This window comes from Oncorhynchus clarkii, chromosome 3 (genome assembly GCF_045791955.1).
Source record: "Oncorhynchus clarkii lewisi isolate Uvic-CL-2024 chromosome 3, UVic_Ocla_1.0, whole genome shotgun sequence".
Lineage (NCBI taxonomy): Eukaryota > Metazoa > Chordata > Actinopteri > Salmoniformes > Salmonidae > Oncorhynchus > Oncorhynchus clarkii.
Window position 1 is genome coordinate 24,176,708 of NC_092149.1, and position 23,413 is coordinate 24,200,120.

The window sequence follows — 23,413 nt, forward strand, 5'->3', positions numbered from 1 at the left end:
TGACATCACAGGCAGCCTGCATGGCTGTGAATGACTAAAGCTGACAATCGCTTTACCTCCGAGAGAGAGAGAGACGGCAGAGAGAGGGCGAGAGAGCGTGAGAGAGAGAAGACAAGAGAAGAGAAAGAAAGGGAAAGAGGGACAGAGAGAGAGAGAGAAAGAGAGAGAAAGAGAGAGCGAGAGAGAGAGAGAAAGAGAGAGCGAGAGAGAGAGAGAAAGAGAGAGAGAGGAATACAAAAAGCACTCAGCGATGGGAAAAACAGCCAGGGATGATTCACACGCAGGCAGCACCACAAACTGAGGTGGCCTGCCTTCCGTTATGGAGTCTGTGAGTCATATTTACCACAGTATTGCTCCACTAGGCGACTTCCTCCCCAGTCCCCATCAGAACAAACCCAACTGTTAATATTTACCCGATGACGGAAATCATCAGTCTCTGGAGGTACTTCAGACAAGGTGTGCATCACAAATGGTACTCTATTCTCTATAGAGTGCACTACTTTTGAGCAGGGCCCATAGATTAAAGTAATGCATTATAAAGGAAATAGTGTGCCATTTGGGACTAAGAAAAGGACGGACATCTGGAATCCAAAAGGCTCTTTGGAAAAACCTGCATGTTGGCCCTTGAACCACTGTGTAGATCCACGAGGGAACTCCTCAGAACCAACCTGTGGTACAATATCTCCTCATATCTATTCAAATTCCAAAGACTTAAGGAGAGGAAAGTAGATGAAAAAAATACAGCAGTCTTAATATAATCCCAAACCCACAGTAAAGTAGTGGATGTTTGAGACTTTTCCACAAAAAATGAAGTTACAGTTTATGGAAACACAACCGGTTGTTTCATGAGGATAATACAATATATGCAGGAAGTGACTAGATAGAGATAACTGTGTTCAATATTTAGTATCACACTAAAAGCGTTGTCAAATGCATGTCAATAATTTGGCACACAAAGCTTAGCCTATGAATAGCAATGAATGATCCATCTACACGCGCAAGCGTCAACGGCATAGGACTGTGCTGCTGCTCTATGCCTAGAACTGGACAGCGCCGTGGTGCTGAAATGCTCAGCGACATCTGATTCTGCACACACAGGAGAAGGAACGTTCCCGTTTTTATAACACTGACAGATAGGCTAACGTTGAAAATCATTATACAGGACATATCTAATTATTTATTCAAACGCCATTGTTTCATCATTGTTGTGTAATATGTACGTGATTGAAAAAGAAGTAGTGTGATTTGACGCGAAGATGGCGCCCGTTGCTAACCCAACCCAAAGCCAACAGAGTGAGAAGGCCGCTTAATAGCCTAGGATTCAAATGCACTGCTAACTGTTGAAAGGCATAGGCTATTCAGCATATTCAGTCGACTCAAAGATTCTTCTCCCTGCTCATATTATCCGAAAATTCATTTGGAGAACAGACTAAATGAATAACCAACATGCTGCCTTATTGTAAAAGCTATTTCTACAGGCAATGATGTTCATAAATATATATTATCTACACTCAGAACGATCAGCCCATTAGAACAGGCAACATGTGCAGGACGTAGGCTACGTAACCCTGAAATGTGATCAGCTTCAGCTCGCGACAACCAGTTACAACAGGGTTACCCCAACCCAGCACTCACTGCACGAGCACGGCTGACGTGACAGTTAGCGCGCGATGTCCCCACAATGACTCTCGCTCTTTCTCCACTCTATCTCTCTCTCACACACGTTTGAATGATAGCGAATCATAATGGCTTACTTTAGCATTGACTGTTCCTTCTCATCTTCCTTTTTCTGTCGGTCCATGACGCCCAGGATGATCTTCCTCTCATCCTCGGTGAGGTGGCTGAGGTCCGGCAGGTCGGGTAGGGCTCCAGCCGGCGGGGGGGCGCCTGGGCCCCGGGGCCCGAGTGGAGCTGACATCGCTACACACAATTGCTAAAAATTAATAATAATAACAAAAAAAAATGTAAAGACCAACATTGAGTGATATAATGACTATACTTAATTTTAATAGAAAATTGCCTAATTTCAAAATCATATGGCTTCTCTCTAATATTAGGCTGAAATATTCAATTGGTGTGGTTCTTGTATTCATAATCATAACCACTAGCATAGGCCACCCTAATGCAAGACATTTCGGTTGGATTGTTTACATATATTCTGACGCATGCCGGTATATTTGGGCTTTAATAATAAGACACAATATGTCAAAATGTTCATTTTTACAAGGAATGCAGACATGCTTTCTATACAGCCTCAATTTCCACCCAATACACGAACCTTATCTGAATGGGATTCAGCGGTTTTGGTATAGCAGGCTGCTACAGCTCATAATAAATACAGAGCAATTAATCGGTGAGGAACACAAGACACCTATCCAACAGAATGATCGCCTAATTCTCACACAAACTCCCCAATTCCAGTAGCCTATGAAACATACACTGGAGATGCTGGACAGAGGCCCTTTGGTTTTATAACCAAAATGTACGGTCTTCTGGAAACAAGCATTCCAAACACAATTATCCTATTCCATTCACGGATGAATTGTAGAGAAATATAGAATAGAGCTCTTGCCTTTTATTTTGCAATCATGTTAAATCCTGTCTAACCCATCGCGGTCATCCTTTAGAATGGGTTTGCTCGCATTTTGAAATAAAGACGTCGCCTCTTTCCTTGTTTGCTAGTTTTTCTTTCGAGTCCTTGCCCCACACTCTCTTTCTCGCGTTCCTCCAGGTTTATAATTCTTTGAGATTTCTTAAATGCACAAAAAATGGATGCAATGAAAAAATCTTGATAGGAAGAGTAGGCGGAGCGATGGAGACGCGTAGAACAAAGCTGAGCGCGAGTGGCTCATGAAAAAGGAAGGGGAGATGGGCGATTCTCGACGTATTTTCGTTGACATCAGGCATTTGCAAAACACGGACTGGAAGTCATTTGCAGCTGGACCAGATTATAAAAAACATTTGCCTGTTAAATAAAAATAAAAAATAAAATAATAAATAAAAAATATTTGTCCTAGAAAAAAGCTAGCACCAACACAGTCCATGTCTATCATTGATTTATCAGCTGCTTCTTGTGACACTGCTTCTTAACATTTTAGTCCCATCATGTCAAACACCTCTCTTATCCACTCTCACCCCATCCCAAGGCCCAGCCCCCTCATCCCAAGGTCCAGACCTAACCCCTTACCCAAAGGCTCAGTCCTAATCCCTCATCAAGGCCCAGCCCTAACCCTTCAACTGAAGGCACAGTTCTAACCCCTCGACCGAAGGCCCAGCCCTAACCCCTCATCTCAAGGCCCAATCATAACCCCTCATCCGAAGGCCCAGTCCTAACATCCCCCCTTCCCAAACCGTGTTCGTGATCCAGGTTTGATAGGATTATGAAATAAGGCATAAGCATCATAGCTAAATCCTTCCGTGATAAAGTGGATTGAACACTATACCTCACAAAGAATAAGTCCATTAGCATCAATACACTGAGCCCAACACAAGCTAATCCACTTTGAGTCAGAATGCCAAGAAATCATTAAACACCAAAACACTGATAAAAGTGTGTTGAACTGCTTTACTTAATCCTCTTTGTATCTCGGGCGGTACATAAGGCTGCAACAATCTTCTGCCATCAGTCTCCATCTTTGGCCACAGCTTGTGCTATCCCATGAGACCCATCACTTCAAGCTCAGCCACTACTCTCCGTCGCTAGGGAGTTTTTGGCCTGCCTGTCCTGCTCTTTCCAGTTGTTGTCCACCTGAAGGCAACTTTGGGGATCCTTTCTGGTGGCATACTTAACACTTGTCACAGCCAACAAAACCTTAATCTATAGTAACCCCTATACAAGATCATGCACCTTGGGTCACAATGCTAAAAAATCAAAATCTGTCTAATTTTGTGTTTGACGGCCCTGCAACATACAGTTGAAGTCAGAAGTGTACATACACTTCAGCCAAACTAATTTAAACTCAGTTTTTCACAATTCCTGACATTTAATCCTAGTAAAAAATGTCCTGTTTTAGGTCTGTTAGGATCACCACTTTATTTTAAGAATGTGAAATGTCAGAATAATAGTAGAGAATTATTTATTTGAGCTTTTATTTCTTTCATCACATTGCCTTTAAATTGTTTAACTTGGGTCAAACGTTTTGGGTAGCCTTCCACAAGCTTCCCACAATAAGTTGGGTGAATTTTGGCCCATTGCTCCTGACAGAGCTGGTGTAGCGGAGTCGGGTTTGTAGGCCTCCTTGCTCGCACAGGCTTTTTCAGTTCTGCCCACAAATTAACTATAGGATTGAGGTCAGGGCTTTGTGATGGCCACTCCTATACCTTGACTTTGTGTCTTTAAGCCATTTTCCACAACTTTGGAAGTATGCTTGGGGTCATTGTCCATTTGGAAGACCCGTTTGCGACCAAGCTTAAACTTCCTGACTGATGTCTTGAGAGGTTGTATTCAATATATCCACACAATTTTCTTACCTATCCATTTTGTGAAACGCACCAACCCCTCCTGCAGCAAAGCACCCCCACAACATGACGCTGCCACCCCCGTGCTTCACAGTTGGTATGGTGTTATACTTTTTTAAAAATGTAATAAAGTGTTGAAAAGTCACATCGATATGAGAATCAGTGTATTTTGCCTACCAAAAAAACAGTACTCATTTCAGACCCAAAAATATCATACCACATCTTTATTAGCAGTGTATCAATAAATACAAAAATCACTGTCAATATAGTCAACCCTTAGCATCATGCAATCTAAGGTTACTGAATCAGTAAACAATAGCTGAAGGTATGTGGTGGTGTAGGGAGGACAAACATTTTCAAGATAGTTTCTAAAATAAACATTCTGGTGATATTTGACGCATGTTGTTCTTCTTGGTTTCTAGTGTATTCTTATTTCAATACAATATCATCCCCAAATTACTGTTCCAACGATAGCATTCATGAAGTCATCATCTGGGGGTACGAAGTTTTACCATGACAATTGGGACACTTATGTCAGCAAACTTCACAATATTGACCCATATTTCTCTTTTGTAATAAGCCTTGGAGAGGTGGAATGAGTTCTTTCAAAGTTTTAGATAGGGTTGTGTTCTTTTGAACGTTTCAGATTAGAATGTCATGAATATAACTGAAAGGATCCACAACATTGTGTGCAGGGTTGCAAAATTCTGGTATCTTTCCCAAGTGGCCAGGTTTGTCAGAAATCTTGTTTGGAATATTCCTGGAATACAGGAGGCTGCTGAGGGGAGGACGGCTCATAATAATGGCCGGAACAGAGCAAATGGAATGACATCCAACACATGGAAACCATGTATTTGATCCCATTCTGCTCCAGTTATTACCGCAAGCCCATCCTCCCCAATTAAGGTGCCACCAACCTCCTGTGTCCTAGAACCATGAGGGACCAAGCAGGAAATCCAAGTACGTGGAATTTCTGGAAAACCAGAGGAATTTGGAAAACATCCCGACATTTTGCAACACTAGCTGTGTATGTCTGAACGTGGCCCAAGTGTTTGTAGAGGCAGAGTAGTCCTTCAGTACTCCAACGCCACACTGTCACTGGCGTCCTATTTCACAACGGTGACCACATGTTTCTCTTTCTCCGTCACCACGGGCATGGAGCCAGGCTTGCTGTGCTTGCGTACGTTCCTCTCCCTGGGACACACAATGAGGCAGAAATTAACTCAAACATCAGGAACCAATTCATGAGAATATTCAGACACAGAGAGAGAACCGTTAGCAGAGTACACAAAGGAGTTAGTGCCAGACAGGTGGACTGATGTCATAAAATGTAGAATACACTAATAATGACATGTGAAAAATACACAGAGCATCTAGGCTACACTGCCTTCAGTCACAGCTCCTAGGTACACATGGATGATATATTACAATAATGTGTTACTACGTTTCAGGACCAAAAATCAACACAGACTAATATTTGATGAATCATCAACTGGTCATGATGATACCATCACAGAGACTTTAGTGTAAATGAGCAAAAAGCCCATGATGACCAAGCCATGAGGGACCATCCTGTCGCCCATTAGGGTAAGTGTGCCTTGGTAGGGCAGTCAGACCTATTCTGGCAGCCAGCTACGGCCTCAACCACTACATGGACCTTCTGCCATACTTGGACAGAGGCCAGGGTAGTTCTGAACCTACTGTGTTAACAGAGTATGACAGTTTCCTTTGTGGCAAGGCCACAGACCAGGTCAACCACCCGAAAACCTCCTCCCATCAACACAGACAAATAACGTCCAAAACAACACTAACCTTCCCAAGAACTTCACCAAGAAGTCAATTCTACTGATATACATACTGTAACATATAGACTTATGTGGTTAGACTGTTACAAACAAGAGTATTGAGGATATGTGCAGATAGAGTTAAGAACAGAAAGCCACTGTAGGGTAGACAGTAGAGGCGTGGGTAAAGGAGGAGCCCATACTTCCTGCGGCGAGCCTCCTTCATGACACGCAGCTCCTTGCTCTGGCCGTAGATGGACTTTGGCAGGTGGCGGTGGCGCGAGATGCGGCGGATCTGAGGGTGATGCTGGAACTTCTCCTTCAGCTTCTGGCTGTAGTTCACAGCTGCCTTCTCCCTAGGAGCCAGCTAGACCACGGGGGGGGGGGGGAACAGAGAAAAATAAATTGTAGGTAAGGAGAAAAAAAAAGAGAAAGGGAGAGAAAATAAAAAAACAAAAGAGATTTCAATCTACTACTGAGGTCTACTTGGGAGCCTCATTTATCAGTATACACTGATTGCCCATCCATAATGACAACATTTTCATGGGAAAACTGAAATCTAAATCAAATTGTTTAACTGTATGACTGTCCCCTGGGACGTTGAACCATGGGGAAAAGCAGCTTTGAAAATGTTCATCTTTGGATACAGTTATCTTTAACACCTACTACTGCTCGTTCATCTTTGTGACTTGGATATTATGACTGAACGATAGGACCCATGTTTAGTTATAAGACGGTAAAATAGTTGCTATCATCTACAGTATAGGGCTGTCCCCAACCAAAAACCATCTTGGATCACTGAATGTCGTCTCTTCTTTCGACCATCGATTGGTCGAAATTTATAAACGTGTAATTTTCCATATAGACACACCCTATGCGTTTTAATAAAATAAACACACACACACACACATACATATATGAGCTTGTCTGATGCTCACTGTTTGATTAAATAAGATTTTAAAAAATACTCAAGAGGGAGCAAGAGATCAAGTTAACCAGAAGGGGGAAAAAAACCTGTCCCGACTATCTTCCTCCCGTTCCTACTGGCTTTCGCAGATTCTGCAGTTACTCTCCTGAAGATTTCGGTAATAGGCTATATGAGAAGTCGGGAAACTTTCATGTGGAATGGCAATTTATCTTAACATTTCTACCGATCTGAGATCCAGTTATGGTTCTCATATGCACATTTTTGTGCAACAATTTCATTTAAAATAACGTCTTCGTATCTCAAAATCATTGTCATTTAGTTTATCAAAATGTAATCCAAATCTAAATGAACATTTTAAACCTAAAACGTAACTTATATTGCCAACTATGTAAAAAATATCCTATAAAGCCACAACGGATAAGAAGTAATCAGGTAGGCCTATTTTATGACGTTTCCACTAGATCAGGGTATGACATTTTTTGGCTATGGAAAGGGAGAGAGCTCGAAAGATTTTTCAAATACATGTAGGAATTATTGTCATTCTCAATGGATGTAAAAACAGACTTAGTTTGCTTGCTGTTTGAGGTGAAGAAAATATTAGAGAAGCTCCACAGCTTGCGTGCATTAAGCCAATCAGAAATACTATTAGATCCCCAAATGGGCACATTTATATGCCTACATTTGCGAGCAGGCCAGGTAGCCTATAGGCCAACTTCAATGCGTAAAATCAGTTGCGCGTCCTTACTCAATATTGACAGGAGCACTCCAAACAAGACAATGACTAAATTGACAAAACAAATAATGGAATTAAATAAACCAAAACTTGTTTCTCACAAGTGTAGCATAGGTTGTGCGCGCCGCAAACAATGTTTCCACTCCAACAATGACAACGGTAAAAGACTGGAATAATAATATTGAACTGTTCAGAGAGACTGTGTGAATCAGGCCTTCATGGTTGATTTGTTAAAAAGAAACCACTACTAAAGGACACCAATAATAAGAAGAGACTTGGGCCAAGAAACACAAGCAATGGACATTAGAGCAGTGGAAATCTGTCCTTTGTGAGATTTTTGGTTCCAACCGCCGTGTCTTTGAGACGCAGAGTAGGTGAACGGATGATCTCCACATGTGTGGTTCCCACCGTAAAGCAAGGAGGTGTGATGGTGCTTTGTTAGTGACACTGTCAGTGATTTATTTAGAATTCAAGGCACACTTAACCAGCATGGCTACCACAGCATTCTGCATCTCAACAGTTGATGTAAAGATGTGTTTATTACTTGAACTCTGTGAAACATTTATTTGGGCTGAAATCTGAGGTGCAGTTACTCTAATGACCTTATCCTCTGCGGCAGAGGTAAATTCCACAAATAACAGGTTTCCTTGTTAAAAAGGAATTGAAATGCATTCTACGTGACTACCTGTTTGAGAGAATGAGTGTGGAAAGCTGCCACAAGGCAAGTGGTGGCTACTTTGAAGAATCTCAAATATAAAATATATTTTGATTTGTTTAACACTTTTTGGTTAAAATACATGATTCCCTGTGTGCCATTTCATAGTTTTGATGTCTTCACTACTATTCTACAATGTAGAGAAAAGTAAAACAAAGAAAAACTCGTAAATAAGTAGGCGTCTGGTACGGTATAATTACTACTGCTCAACTAAAAACAATACTGGTCGACTAACAGCCCAACGACCAACCTATCGACCAGTCCTAGCACAGTAAGTAGTACATAAAAAACCTTCACATTCCAATCTGAATGAATGGTCCGAGAGCAGGCTATAGACAGCCGTCCAACACACCCTTCACTCTCCATCTCCCTTCCTCTCTCATAAAAAATCTTGAGCGTCTCTCATTCTCTCCGGACGTAGTTTCCGAGGATCTCTAATTGGCCACTCTTCCAAGGCTTTTATTCTAATTATAATCAATTCAATTAGAAGGGAGATTAGCTAATAGCTGCTGCTGATGTTGAGGTACACTGCTTCCCTTAGACCAAGCCAACAACCTGTTAATTGTTATTTATGAAAACCTGAACATTTACAGTGAAAAAGGAGCAGAGCAACACTGACTCTGCAGTGATGGCCTCCACGCTCTTTCGATAGAAAATGTGTAGTAGGCTTAAGGTGTTATGTAGCTGTATGAGCCGTGTTTCCAGAGATAGTGAGCTCCAAATGTATTGGGACAGTGACACAAATGTGTTGTTTTGGCTCTGTACTCCAGCACTTTGGTTTTGAAATGATACAATGACCGAGGTTAAAGTGCCGACTGTCAGCTTTAATTTGAGGGTATTTTCATCCATATCGGGTGTACCGTTTAGAAATTCCCACAACCATTTAAGGGACCAAAAGTATTGGGGCAAATTCACTTATATGTGTGTATTCGGTCCCACATTCCTAGCACGCAATGATTACATTAAACCTGTGACTACAACATTTTTGGATGCATTTACTGTGAGTTTTGGTCATGGTAGCTGTGTGTTTTGGTCATGGTATCATCCACATTAACGTAGAAGTATTTAGAAACATTTTAATCTTATTTACAATAAAAAAAAGTGACTCCAATATGATATAATACCTTATTTACCATGGGGCACAAAATTATGTGAAACCACCAAAACAAACAGCAAAAGCATTCAACAAATTTGTATATTCACAAGCTTGATGTAAACATTGTGTGCTAGGAATATGGGACCAAATACTCAACTCTTCACTACACAAGTGAATTTGTACCAATACTTTTGGTCTTCGTAAAATGCCCCCCCCCCCCATTAGAAATGACAGCACTTTTCACTCCATATCAGGTGAACCGTTTAGAAATGACAGCACTTTTTGTACAGTCCCCCCCGACTGTACAAAAAGTGCTGTCATTTCTAAACGGTTCACCTGATATGGAGTGAAAAGTGCTGTCATTTCTAAACGGTTCACCTGATATGGAGTGAAAAGTGCTGTCATTTCTAAAGGGTTCACCTGATATGGAGTGAAAAGTGCTGTCATTTCTAAACGGTTCACCTGATATGAGTGTAAAGTGCTGGCGTACAAAGCCAAAACAAAGAATGTGTCACTGCCCAATACTTTGAGCTTGCTGTATGTATAGGCTATATATATCCATACTTCTCATGACTGTCATGAGAATGTGTGATACATACAATAATTGGTGTGATTTCAAAAGGTGAATTTACAATATGTGAAAAGTCAATGTTACTCCAAGTAACATGAAAAATAGGATCACGGGACAAAAAAGAATGAGTCACAGTGAGGTCAAAGGTAATCTCATAGAAAGACATCAAAAGCCAAAAACCAGAGAGAGACACTGCAGTTGCAACAAACAGGCTAAAGACTTCCACTCTTCCTGAGATCTGACAGACAGCCTTGATTCAGCATTTCTTTTTAATTAAAGACCCTTCCAGTCCAACTTGATTGTTAATGCTTCATTATTTCCAGAGTGGCCTCTCTCTTTAAGTGATTGGGCCTATTCAAACTGCTGATAGCAGCTGGGCTCGTCTGATCTGTTTAAGTGCAAAGCTACAGAATAAATCACCTCTTATACACTGACAGTAAAACAAGTGCCAAAATGTTCCCAATTCTCCAGTGTTAAGCTGCATTAAGGGAATAAGGAAGAGCGAAGCAGAAGGGGGATGGATATTGGAGATGGCACCAAAAAACATCCATTCATCTCCCTTGCAATTCATCCTTGTAGGCTAAATGCTGGTTTTGGCATCAGATGAAAGGAGTAAGGCTAGATGGTGTAAGAATGTTTAAGATACGCAAAACAGAACCTTATATTTCAGGCAATGTGTAAATAATGTCTTGAACATACAACATAACAGTAATGGCAAAGTGGGCAAAAAGTACATCCAATATTTGGGCTGGGCGATGCTAACGTTAGCCTGCTGGAACACCTCTAAGTAATTCAAGTCACTATTTCCCCAAAAATACATTTTAGTGAACTATCCCTTTAAATCCACCCTATAGTGCCACATTGCCCACACTGACTGACTGGTCAGACTTTGTCTATTGGTAATCAAGAGTTCCAAATAGCTCCAGTCTGTCACTAACCCTGCTCTGCTGTCCCTATTGATCCATTGTACTTATTCAAAGTTATTCTGTTCCAAGTCAGTCAGCATCCATCAGAGCCCTTGGCAGTGCCACTGCTGTTGGCACCCTGGCCTCTCTCTTGCCATGCAGAATGTACCACGGTGGGCATCAGGCCATGGCAGGTTGAGGAATCCAGCAAACTCGCAAAACGGAAGGCCAAAATCAGAGCTCCAACAAATGCATCAGAATATTAGCATATGGGCCTATCAGTTATTGGTAAGAACTAAAAATGTATCTGGGATCCATCTTTCTTTCATGACATTACTTTGATAACCGACACCTGCAAGTTACAGGACGTGCGTACACTACTTCTAAAGGAGAGGAAGAGGACTGTCTGTCTCACCAATCCCAACTTCTCAGAAGCGTTGGCCTTCCACAGTCTGATGTTCATCTCATCTGAAGCACTCAGGATGTACTTGTTGTCTGACGACCACTTTATGGAGATGACGTGCTGCATCCGCTTGGTGTGGTACACCTCCCTGTGAAGTCACACACACAACCACACACACTGAACACAATGTTGCTGTACAAAAATAAATACATCAAAGCTGATGATAAACACACACGGAGACGTAGGATTCAGAACAACAACCCTGGAGTAGCCAGCAAGCTGCTGGAACCCAGTGTCTGAACCCCTGGCACCACTAACCTGCTGTGGCCACTGTCTTTGGGGAAGATGCGGATGGTCTTGTCAAAGCTGGCCGAGACAAACTCCTTACCAGTTGGAGAGTAGTCTACATCCAGCACGGCTGAGACATGGTCCATGTGGACGGTGAAAGGCTTGTCCAGGTACCTCATATCATATGTATACAGACTGAAGGGGAGGAAACGCATGTGGTTGGCTAATAAATACAAAGACGAGATGTTAACACACCACCATGCTTTTCTCATTTGTGGTGCAAGGACAGTAAATAAACACTCGTGAGACATGCTGTTATTGTAAAATAAGTGTAAATGTACATTAGAAATAATAATTCTATGACTCCCCAAACAATTGCATGAACAAAATCATTATTAGCATTGGAAATACAAACTTCTCTCCAGGAATGAATGAGGCCTATGTGATGTGGTGAACATGTTGTAAACTCAACACATGTTGAATTGCATCACTCACTTGTAATCTTCATTAGAGCAGGTAAAGTTATAGGCTTCCATGGGATTCCAGCACAAAGTGTTGCTCCTCATATTCATGATTACCTATATAGGAAATCACACATTCATGCTTCAATACACTAACCATTAGACACATTCCAGTAATGAGAGGACAGTATGGAATGGGAAATGAGTTTAGTAAAGGGCAAAGTCATGGGCAGTAGGGCTGGATGATATGGGCAAAAAATCTAATGGTAATTTTTCTACCAAATATTGAGATTGCGATTTTACATCAAAACACTTGGTTTTCCTGTTGGAATCATAGAAATAGAATGATCATTAAAATGTTATGGTTGGAATACAGTGGCTACTTGGAATGCAGTTTTGTTTGGCATGACAACGAGGACAGAGTAAGAACCAAAGTGTTGGTCAGCGTTTCCCATGGCCAGCAGCCTACCACCCTGCATCCCACTGCTGCCTTGCCTCTGACTTGACCCCTGTGGTCACTAAAGATTCCATGGCACTTATCGTAAGAGTAGAGGTGTTAACCCCGTTGTCCTGAATTCCTAATCTGGCTACCTAAAGGGCTCCTTCCTCTCCCCTATAACTATTCCCCAGGTCATTGCTGTAAATGAGAATGTGTTCAGTCAACTAAATTAAATGGGACCCTAATTAGATTTAAATAGATAGGTACATTCAGACAAAGACTTTACAATAGTATTATCCTTTTCCTCTGATAAGAACAAGCTGTTTCACAAACGATGATATACTCCACCATTGGTATTGTCCAATATTAGAGCAAAAGATTTCTAGCAAGATTTGCAATCCGTGGAATTAGCTAGGAAGCGATTAGCCTTGCTAACAAATTCTAGGCACATTTTCAGCTAATGAGTGTTTTGCAGAGAGCAAGTTACACAAACGAATAGAAAAATAAATAAAACGTGAATTTATATTAAGAAGCAAAGTGGAAAGCTGTGTCGTTCTTGTTAGAAAGAAATCTGTTGACTGCATGCTGTTTGGTCAATGCATGCAGTGAATCTGGAGCACGAGGAACTGCCTGCTTGAGTGACAGGGGCCGGGGCTTTGTGTGTGAGATTGGGAAGCGGCCAAAAGAGGAGAGAAGGCGAACTCTGTCAACTAGAGTAATATATCAAGTTTTTAAAAACGGGCGTTAGACAGATGGCTAAGTGGCAATTCAAAATATTGCAGCCTCTTGCGATATGGATATTGCGCATGTCAATTTCGATTACTTGTGCAGTTCTAAATGGGTAGCATCCCAAACATCACCCTACGAGTCCTCGTCAAATGGTAGTGTACTAAATAGGGTGTCATTTGGGATGTAAACGTAGAAATTTACCTTTTTAAGAGGTGTCGCTTCCCTCATGTCATACAGCACAATACTTCTGTCAGAGGCACAACTTGCTAGAAGTTCAGTCTGAGGAGAAAAGCAGGAAGGTCAACTAAACATTTTTCTAAAAGTCATACAATTCTGTGTTTTATACAACCTTTGACCTACATAGTCCTGATATGGGTATAGCCTCCATTATTCTGGTGAATGGAGGCTATAGCCAAAGATATCTATAACAAACACAAGATAGTTCATCTGTGTCGTTTACAGTTTGAGCAGACAAAGCATAGTGGGCATAACAAGCAAGGAGGTAGGCAAAGCCAAGCACGAGCTAGCAAGATCCTATTGGTGCGTTTTAGCATGTATTTGCATATTTCCATTAGGGAATGCCTCCTCTGTGGGGTGTGTGTGTGCGCACAATCTCAATTCGACCATGCACTCCTTCTAAACAACGCATTTTTTTCCCCAGTTTGGCAAAGCGTCAAATCTATAAATATTAGTACACTGTGTTCGTAACAGATTCTAATTTTGGGAACAGAAAAATGTATTGTTTCAACAATGAGAATTTGCAGAATGTCAGCCCAGTTTCACCTAGTCCCATCCTCTCCCACCACTGGCGACTGGACTTCCTCTCACTACTATACATTTTGGTGGTCAGAAAACATTCTAAACGGATACTTCAGCTTTATAGCCTCTGTGACGTGTCTGGGTTACGCCTTGTGTCTGTTCTATAGCAATGTCAGGGTCTGTATTCACCAAGAGTCGCAGAGCAGAAGTGCTAATTTAGGACCAGCTTTGCCTTTCAGATTATAATTAACAAGATTATATGGACCTGATCCATGATCAGGAATCATACTCTGAAACACTTTATGCTACAATCCGCACAGAGAGAGGGTTGATTACCTCTACAGGGTTGAAGCGGACGCAGCTGAAACTGTCCACGCCCCAGGAGAAGGAGCGGATGGGGCTGCTGCGTTGCTCATCCCAGATATCCACCTGCTGGCCACACGTCACAAACACACCCTCCTTCTGGTGGTGGTCGATGCTGGTGAACACAGACTGGAAGGAACAAACATCCTCAATCATCATCACAGACTTGAGGGAATACATTACAACAACCATCATCATCACCCTGAATGTAGGGAATATCTCCAAACCCATAATTCTTATCATCACAATCTTTAATGACCGGTCCACTCGATGGTATGCACATTTTACAGCGTTGCATAATGAAATCCGATAGGTTTGGTCAGAGATACACGCTCTGAGATATTAACTGAGCAGAATAATGACAGACAGACACCTCCTCCTCCATACCTTTCCAAGAATAGTATTGAGAGGTTCCTCTTCCTCTCCGTAGCTGGGAGTCTCCATCTTCCACTGTTTTATAGTCTTGTCATCACCAACCTGTTATTCAGAAACACAAGCATGTTTACTTTCACAGAAGTTTGAGGTTGATTCATAATGAAGTTGTGTCACAAGCCTATAATTCAGCAGATGGCAACCATTCTGTGAGATGAACCCAGGGGTGAATTAATTTAGTCTGTTGTAAAACATTTTGCAATGGAAACTGTTTACTCCAAATGGAAAACATTTTGCAACCAAAACAAGAGTTTCTATTAGAGCAATTCAGATTGAAACTGGGAGGGACCTTTCTGTTTACTTAAACGGTAAACAGTTTACCAGACCAGGGGTCTATTCATTACTCGAATTCCGTTGCAAAATGTTTGGTCTGTTGCAACGGAATCTGAGTAATGAATATACCCCTGGTCTGGTTAGTATCCACTAGACAGGAAACGGAAGCAAATGGGCCAGAAGGTTCTATGTGAACTTGTCCATTGCACAACATTAAGTTACAGTGTGCCCTAGTGAATACAACCCTGGATAGTGGAACAGGTACTGTACCGTAAAGAAGGAGGTGCCACAGAAGCGGACGACCATCCCCCTGACAAAGCCTTCATGGGCCTGGAGTGTACGAACACACTCACGTTTGGTTAGATTCCACACCTTCAGCTGAGAAACAAATCAGTTAGTCTTACAGTATAAACAGGTCATTTAGATGCACCATCTCAATGCACAGACTTATCATTATATATGTTTGACCATTCCAAAGTCAGACATGTAGCCTATAATTCTTAGATTTGCAACCAACTCATATTTAACCAGGCCATTGCTAACTCAAAGTACAGTTAGTTAGTTAACTACCTCTCCATCGCAGGAGCCGGACAGCATTGTGGAGAGGCTCTTGGGGTGCTTGGCCATGCAGTTCACCCCATCCCTGTGGCCGTCCAGAGAAGCCAGGAACGGCTTGGCGAACACGCGCTCCAGCTTGGTGGCATTCAGGGCACGGGTGTATTCTCTTGGCACTTCGAACGGATGGAGGGACGGGTCGTAATTTCTTGGTACTGTAGGTTACATACACTGTTAGAATATTTTTTTTTGCCAGTGTTGATTGAGCTAGCTATAGCTCTATACAGTGGATTGAACTGTGTACTAGCTAATATGCACTAGCTGGCTAACTATCTGTACTTACCACGCTGGATATCCAACTTCGTCTCACGGACATAGTCGTCCGGATTCCTGGAGAGGACTTTAACTTTCATTGCGTGAATGTGTATAAAACTCTATACTTCTTCCACCAAAAATGTAACACGGTAAAATGTTTCGCACGGCCATGTGTTTACGTGTGACCTCACCTACCGGATGTTGAGGGCAATATCCGCCCTTATTTGACGGAAGTGTGTTTGTTGATTGCGCTTACAGCGACCAGACAGAACATTACCAAAGATCTTTGGTGACACCATGTGGACTGATTATCACTGTACTTTGGGCTTCAGAGATCTTACTAAATAAGACTTCTTGTGGGACATGACAACTTTTTTATGTTTATTACATTGCAGTAAAATACGCAGAAGGAGAAATTGCATTGATTTGCGTTTTATATATTTAATAGCAAAGCGATAGAACCAATTTGAAGCTTCAAAAATTAGACCTCATTCGACGGAAATGACATCACCACACACTCAGAGAGCTTTGTTTCTTCACAGAGTTTAACTCGACCTTCTTCGAAGGAAGTGCAGCGCATACAAGGAAGAAAAAAAATAGAAAAAAGGGAGAGAAAAAAACTCGTTGAATTTGTAAAATCTGAAAGATTTGAACATAGTTTCTGAACTGTACCGGGCTACGGGAATTCCGGGAAGGGAGAAAGCGCTGTCAGCGCGGGTAAATGCTGTTATTTGTCTTCATAATCATAGTACTTCACTTTCAATTTGAGCGACTTGTACCCGACGAGTCTCTTCTCTGTCTGGACAGCCGGAAGTCTGTGCGAGATAGTTTTTTTTCTCTCTCTCATCTTCAGTTTTTTGTATCCTCGAATTTTTTGTGCTTTGCTTTTTCTATTTTCACAGGCGTCGAAGACGCGAGAGTCCGATAACATTCCTCTCGTGGTTTTATTAGAACGTCTAGTTAACTGTAAACGCCTAGCAAGGAAAATATTGCACTTGCAGCTCAGAAAAATGCTAACAAGTAACGTTAGCAACCTAGACATCGTATTTGTGTTCGAATTATTGCTTAGTTACATTGTATCGCCACCCATCACCAAATTAATTACTTTGAAGGGGAAAACCCATGTAATAGCGAGCTAGCACGATCCTCCTTCCAATGCAACCACAACAATGCACATTTATAGTAGGAAGCTAAATTACCTAGCTAGCCTTTAACAAGTCATCATTGTGTAACCCGGGGCATAATTATTGTAATATGTGTCCAAATATTTCAGCTTTCTAACCGAATAAAGTACCAACATAGTTACCATTTATTGTTTCATTAGCTAGCTAATGTATGTGAAGTGACATTTAAATGATTTAAGATTATTTTCGCCCAAAGGTGCCAGTCGGACGTACAACAATGTAGCCAATTTTATTTCAATTGATGAGTGATTAGCTGTTTGGCCCAGTGGTGATATGGCCGTGTTACTCTTCCATTACAGAAATTATGGAAGATTCCCATTTTAACTCTCAGTACTTCTGGTCCCCTGTGCCTGTACAAGGACAGGTATGTTTAGTGAAACATTTCCGTTTAAAATGTTAAAGTATATTGCAAGTGACACCTTTGGATTGTAGCAAATACTATTTTTGTAGTTTGGAATTTTGTAACAAGGATTTCTCACTTTCTCTGTCAGATTGAGAATGCCATGTTCCTGAAGCAACTGAAGGACCAGGAGAAGAACACTTCCTTCCCCTCCTCTCATTACCAGACAACCATGCTCACTGTCCCCAAGCAGGAGGGAGGGGGGCAGGGCCAAGGGGGTCACCTACACCCCCCTCACACCCAGAACATCACTGTGGTGCCCGTAGCTTCCACTGGTATCATGACAGCAGGTGTGTGTGTCAATTGTTATTGTTAGTGTACTATTTATCACACTTTTGCATTGTCTTTTTCCATCAATGTCTGTTTTGTATCTTATTTAAATGTTCCCCTCTCTGCAGCGGGTCTGGTCATCACTACCCCTCAAGGTACACAGCTGGTCTCTCCTGCCTCCTCCTCTCAGTCCTTTGTCTCTGGACATCCCACCATGATCGTCTCTACACTGCACACTCCAGGTAACACACACGATTGTCTCCACCCTCCTTTATCCTAACACTGAAAAATACACACTTCACTCACGTACTGTCAAGCTCTGACACACATTTTTCACTTAGACAAGAAACAGGAAGGTGGAACCCCCCAGGTGATTGTCATGCCGACACCTTTGAAGCGAGGAAGGAAGAAGAAGTCAACACTAGGGAGGGGGGTGCTTGCCGGTGGCCACACCCTCTCTGCCGGAAATGAGGCGTTGATTCTGGCTCACTTGGCGTCAGGGGGGCAGGTGAGACCGTTAACATAGTAACTCTTTAGTAACCAAAATCAAACCTATTCCCTCTAAAACAATTCCAGACTAAGCTCAGGCTATTGATTTTCAGACTAAGCAAAAAAAAAAAAAGCTAATGTAGTCTTTTACAACAGTGTGCCTTTTTAATATGATGGATGTGATTCTAATGTTTGTGTGACATTTGATAGGTGGTTATGTCTTCGCAGCATTATACAACTGACCCGTACGACCTCGCCAACGAAGACGAGAACCACGGCGGGAAAGACTGCAACAAGACCTACAGGTACGGACGGACCTATGGCATCACAGAAGGGCCAAAAAACACCTGCTGTGCTGTGCATCCCCATAGGAATGTGAAGCTGTGGAATGCTTGCACACCCATATGTCTGTATGTTGTAGATGATAGTCAGGACAGAGAGGTTAGACACAGGCTATGGATGAACACTAGGTGCTGCTGGGCACGGGCATTTCTCTTTCTCTCTCACACAAACCACAGAACGACTCCACTGCATGCCGTGGCAGCACAACACCTGCTTAAGTATTTCACTATGTGTATGTACCTGCTCTCTGGAACACACTGTGTTTACTCTGCAGCATGGACACACGTTCTCTGCCTCCCTCATGCATCCGCCCCACACACACATCCCTGCACACATTGGACACGCACTCCTTCGCCTACTTCTGTCCTCCTTTTTTTTTTCTTTTTCTCTCCTTCATAAATGTTTCCCTACTTTTCAAGCAATCTGTTTGTCTTTCTATTTCTTGCTTCAGCAGAATCTGCTCTTTTTCCTGCTGATTCTTTCTCTCTTCCCCCTTCCCTCCCTCTTCTGTCTGCTTTGTTCACATCCCTCATTCATTTCATTTGCTCCTTTTTTTGCTTTCTATCCCATTGTATTTTTTCTTTTGCTCTCTTCCTTTGTTTTCCCCACTTGCTGTCTCATGCTTCTCCCTTCTTCCACTCTCTTCCTCCCCCTTGCCCATCTCTCATGTCCATGTCTCTTTGTCCTTGCTTTTTGTATTTTCATCTATCTGTTTCTCACCTGCTCATGCCCTCATTTCCTTCATGTCTTCCCATTCTCCCACTCGTCCTCCCTCCCTGGTCTGTGTCTCTGTCCCGTAGGTGCCGGATGTGTGCTGTGACCTTCTTCAGTAAGTCAGACATGCAGATCCACTCCAAGTCTCACACAGAGGCCAAGCCCCACAAGTGTCCCCACTGCTCCAAGTCATTTGCCAACTCCAGCTACCTGGCCCAGCACATCCGCATCCACAGCGGGGCCAAGCCCTACACCTGCTCCTACTGCCAGAAGTCCTTTAGACAGCTCAGTCACTTACAGCAGCACACACGGTACTGCTCACAGCAGCTCCACCTGACCTGCTCTACCCTACAGGCTTTACCTAGCCTGCCCCTCTCCCCTCTATTGGCTGCTAGCACTGTGTGGGTGGGTGGGTGTGTGTGGATGTCTGTGAAAAGGAAAGACGCAGGCCGTGTGTGTGCGTGCGCACGATTGTATGTAGTCTCTACTTTGAGTCCCTCTGTCGTCTGTCTGTCTGGTATCCTTACCTCTACACTGCTGCTTCTCTATTGCGTGTACACACACACACACACACACACACACACACACACACACACACACACACACACACATACATACATATATACATTATCAGTTTGAAAATGAATTTAAGTCAGAGTGGAATACTGTTACGTTTTAGAGAAATGTAATTTTTAGAAGTCAGTCACTGAGTAATAGAGGGAGTTTAAGTGTGATTTCCCCATCAATCAAGGTTTAAAGAAAAGCAACACTGTTCTCCCCTCCTCCCTCTCTCTATCTTCTCTTCTTTCTTCCAGAAACCACACTGAGTCCAAGCCCCACAAGTGTCCCCACTGCACTAAGTCATTTGCCAACTCCAGCTATCTGGCCCAGCACATCCGCATCCACACAGGGGTGAAACCGTACACCTGCTCTTTCTGTCAGAAGTCCTTCAGACAGCTCAGTCATCTACAGCAGCACAACAGGTGAGGGTGATGTACTACTTATCTGCCCCTTTCTCTGTGGGGGCCTTTCATTAGTATTTTTTCTATGGGGGCATTGCAATAGACATTTTTTTTCTCTGTGGGGCTCTCTCAATAGACTTTCTCTGTGGGGGGGGAACTCTCAATATACTTTTTCTCTGTGGGGGGGAACTCTCAATAGACTTTCTCTGTGGGGGGGAACTCTCAATAGACTTTTTCTCTGTGGGGGGGAGACTCTCAATACGCTTTTTCTCTGTGGGGGGGAGACTCAATACGCTTTTTCTCTGTGGGGGGGAACTCCCAATAGACTCTTTCTCTGTGGGGGGGGGGACTCTCAATAGACTCTTTCTCTGTGGGGGGAGAACTCTCAATAGTCTTTCTCTGTGGGGGGAGAACTCTCAATAGACTTTCTCTGTGGGGGGGAGACTCTCAATACGCTTTTTCTCTGTGGGGGGAGACTCAATACGCTTTTTCTCTGTGGGGGGGAACTCTCAATAGACTCTTTCTCTGTGGGGGGGGGGACTCTCAATAGACTCTTTCTCTGTGGGGGGAGAACTCTCAATAGTCTTTCTCTGTGGGGGGAGAACTCTCAATAGACTTTCTCTGTGGGGGGGAGACTCTCAATAGACTCTTTCTCTGTGGGGGGGAGACTCTCAATACGCTTTTTCTCTGTGGGGGGGGGCTCTCAATAGACTTTCTCTGTGGGGGGGAGACTCTCAATACGCTTTTTCTCTGTGGGGGGGGCTCTCAATAGACTTTCCATCTCTATCTGGGGACATCTCAATAGTCTACAGTGTTTTCCTCTCTTCATCTCCCTCATCTGTATTGGTGTGGATCACAGGATAGCTGAAAGGAGAATATGGAGGGCCCGTTTACATTTCTCCCATGCTTCTGTAGGATTCACACAGGAGACAGGCCTTATAAGTGTGTTCATACGGGCTGTGAGAAATCCTTCACACAACTCTCCAACCTACAGGTGACTACTGTCCCTTTTTAACTCTCCAACCTACAGGTGACTACGGTCCCTTTTTTCTTTGGTTTTTATTCCCAGTGGTGAAAGCTTAGTAATACTAACCCTTAGTAGTTACAGTCTTACAAATACCCATTTGAAGATGAGTCCTGAATGGTCCTGTTCTGTTCCAGTCCCACAGACGGCAGCACAACAAGGACAAACCCTTCAAGTGCACCAACTGTAACCGTGGTTACACGGACGCGGGCAGTCTGGAAGTCCACATGTCCACTCACACGGTCAAACACGCCAAGCTCTACTCCTGTGGCCTCTGCAACCGCACATACACCTCTGTAAGAGAAACATCACTGTTAAGGCACCCAGCATGTAGTAGTCACAGACCTTTAACTTTCAACAGACATTTTCACAGACAGTGTGCATGTCTGTGCATAGTGTGTGTTGGTGCACACTTGTCACCTCTCGCTCTAACCCTCTTTATTCTATTTTCAGGAGACGTACCTGGTGAAACACATGCAGAAACACAACTCAGACCCGCTCACTGCAGCGGCGGTGGCTGCTGCACAGCACTCTCAGCAGAACCAACAGAACCAAAGCCATACCCAGAACCAGGAAAGTTCTCATGGCCGAGGAGAGGGCACTGATAGTGGGGCAGTCCGAGCCGGAGGACAAGGTGGAGATCATGGACAAGGACAAAACCAGGGCAGCTACTCTCAGGCAGAGACGGCATCCTGCCCTTTTGACCTGCACCAGTATAAGACAGTCGCTGCAGGGGACATCCAGTTCAAATCAGTCAGTGTGGCAGACCTAGCGACCCACAAGGACCTCTGTCTCACCGTGGCTACCTCCACCATTCAGGTGGAGCACCTAAACTCATAGGGGTGGGAGGGAGGAGTGGTAGAGACTGAGAGAAACTGGAGGAGCCCTATGGACAGACTGGATAAAAGCAATACAGAGGGGATATAGGAAGATGTACCTGAAAGGTGGGTAATGGAAGAGGAATAAGAGATGTTCGAACAGAGATGGACTTTTTGTACTTTTTTTGTATTGGTTTCTCACTTTTATTTCATTTAGCCAATGTTGAGTTTGTGTGTTTTTGTACTCTTTTATAATGAATGGCTAGTGTATACTGTTTGTAAAGGAGTGTTTCTCTGTCTGTCACTGCAATGGTGTGGAAGAGAGACAAAAAATGACTGAAAGAGAACAATGAGTGAAGAGATGTTTTCTCTTTATTTTTTTTATCCTTCTACTCCATACGAACACAACTTTGATTGTGGTCACGTCCGTGAAGTGTATAACTGAAACTAACAGAGAATTGTTAAGGTACATTTTTCTACTTTCCCACAGATACTATCAGGTTTTGATTACATCATCGTTGTCATGGTTACTGTAATCTACCTTGTAAAATGTGCTCACAAATCTTTTTCACTGGAAAAAAAAAGGGAAGTAGGCTCTGTAAAAAAAAAAAGGCCTGCAAAAGTATATATTGATATACATACCAGTGTATATGTGTGTGTGCGTGTTAAAAATAAATGTATAATCTATACTATATAACACTTTGATATTTAGCCTCAGTCCAGAAGCCAATCATAGAGCCCTGTTTACCTCACCTGACCCTGTAAGAACTGGGAAGTGAATGTGATCATCTGGTACTTGTTCTATGTATTTCTTGTCATATTTATTTTGTGTCCTAAGAATATCATTGTTATCCAAATATATTCTGACTATACTTCCACTACTGTTATACTAAAGTGTATGAGCCTTTACAAACAGACTGATACGTATGAAAATAGTGTTTTCCCTTATCAAACAATAAAAACCTCACTGAAATCCAACAATTTGCCTTCCTGTAACACATTG

The 23,413-nt window shown here is 42.7% G+C and overlaps 3 protein-coding genes across 7 annotated transcripts in view; 1 reads left to right on the plus strand and 2 right to left on the minus strand.

The window, feature by feature from the left end:
* LOC139391307 (regulating synaptic membrane exocytosis protein 2-like) overlaps positions 1–1,918 on the minus strand; it is a 231,737-nt gene extending 229,819 nt beyond the window's left edge. The window contains exon 1 of the mRNA XM_071138921.1: positions 1,755–1,918. Coding sequence (XP_070995022.1) covers positions 1,755–1,918 — 164 coding nt within the window. The remainder of the gene's footprint in view (positions 1–1,754) is intronic.
* Positions 1,919–4,657: 2,739 nt separating this feature from the next.
* Positions 4,658–16,804, minus strand: LOC139391380 (DDB1- and CUL4-associated factor 13-like). Its single transcript, XM_071138927.1, has 11 exons — positions 16,236–16,804; positions 15,908–16,107; positions 15,608–15,715; positions 15,020–15,109; positions 14,606–14,761; positions 13,712–13,789; positions 12,377–12,459; positions 11,912–12,076; positions 11,606–11,741; positions 6,446–6,609; positions 4,658–5,652 (listed from the first exon to the last, which is right to left on the minus strand). Exons 1-11 carry the CDS (start codon positions 16,303–16,305, stop codon positions 5,565–5,567), a joined length of 1,338 nt encoding a protein of 445 aa, XP_070995028.1. The 5' UTR covers positions 16,306–16,804; the 3' UTR covers positions 4,658–5,564.
* LOC139391323 (zinc finger protein 384-like) lies at positions 16,760–23,388 on the plus strand. Of its 5 annotated transcripts, none has more exons than XM_071138923.1 (11): positions 16,760–16,924; positions 17,691–17,755; positions 17,883–18,081; positions 18,190–18,303; positions 18,403–18,569; positions 18,779–18,855; positions 19,693–19,917; positions 20,422–20,589; positions 21,484–21,562; positions 21,730–21,888; positions 22,046–23,388. In XM_071138923.1, the coding sequence occupies exons 2-11, from the start codon at positions 17,696–17,698 to the stop codon at positions 22,430–22,432; spliced, it is 1,635 nt and encodes a 544-aa protein (XP_070995024.1). In that variant the 5' UTR covers positions 16,760–16,924; positions 17,691–17,695; the 3' UTR covers positions 22,433–23,388. The 5 variants fall into 5 exon arrangements, with proteins under 5 accessions (XP_070995024.1, XP_070995025.1, XP_070995026.1 ...); XM_071138922.1 differs by having other exon boundaries at positions 16,798–16,924; positions 18,761–18,855; XM_071138926.1 differs by having other exon boundaries at positions 16,798–16,924; positions 18,761–18,855; positions 21,428–21,562; positions 22,046–22,279.
* The last annotated feature ends 25 nt before the right edge of the window (positions 23,389–23,413 follow it).

Excerpts from the sequence above, each read along its gene's own strand:
- LOC139391380 (XM_071138927.1), bottom strand. The coding sequence starts at position 16,305 with ATGAAAGTTAAAGTCCTCTCCAGGAATCCGGACGACTATGTCCGTGAG. Across the intron at positions 12,460-13,711 it reads AAGCGACACCTCTTAAAAAG|GTAATCATGAATATGAGGAG; the intron begins GTAAATTTCTAC and ends TTTCCTATATAG. Across the intron at positions 12,077-12,376 it reads TGCTCTAATGAAGATTACAA|TCTGTATACATATGATATGA; the intron begins GTGAGTGATGCA and ends CCTCCCCTTCAG.
- LOC139391323 (XM_071138922.1), top strand. The coding sequence starts at position 17,696 with ATGGAAGATTCCCATTTTAACTCTCAGTACTTCTGGTCCCCTGTGCCT. Across the intron at positions 18,082-18,189 it reads CACTGGTATCATGACAGCAG|CGGGTCTGGTCATCACTACC; the intron begins GTGTGTGTGTCA and ends CCCTCTCTGCAG. Across the intron at positions 21,889-22,045 it reads GCAACCGCACATACACCTCT|GAGACGTACCTGGTGAAACA; the intron begins GTAAGAGAAACA and ends TTCTATTTTCAG.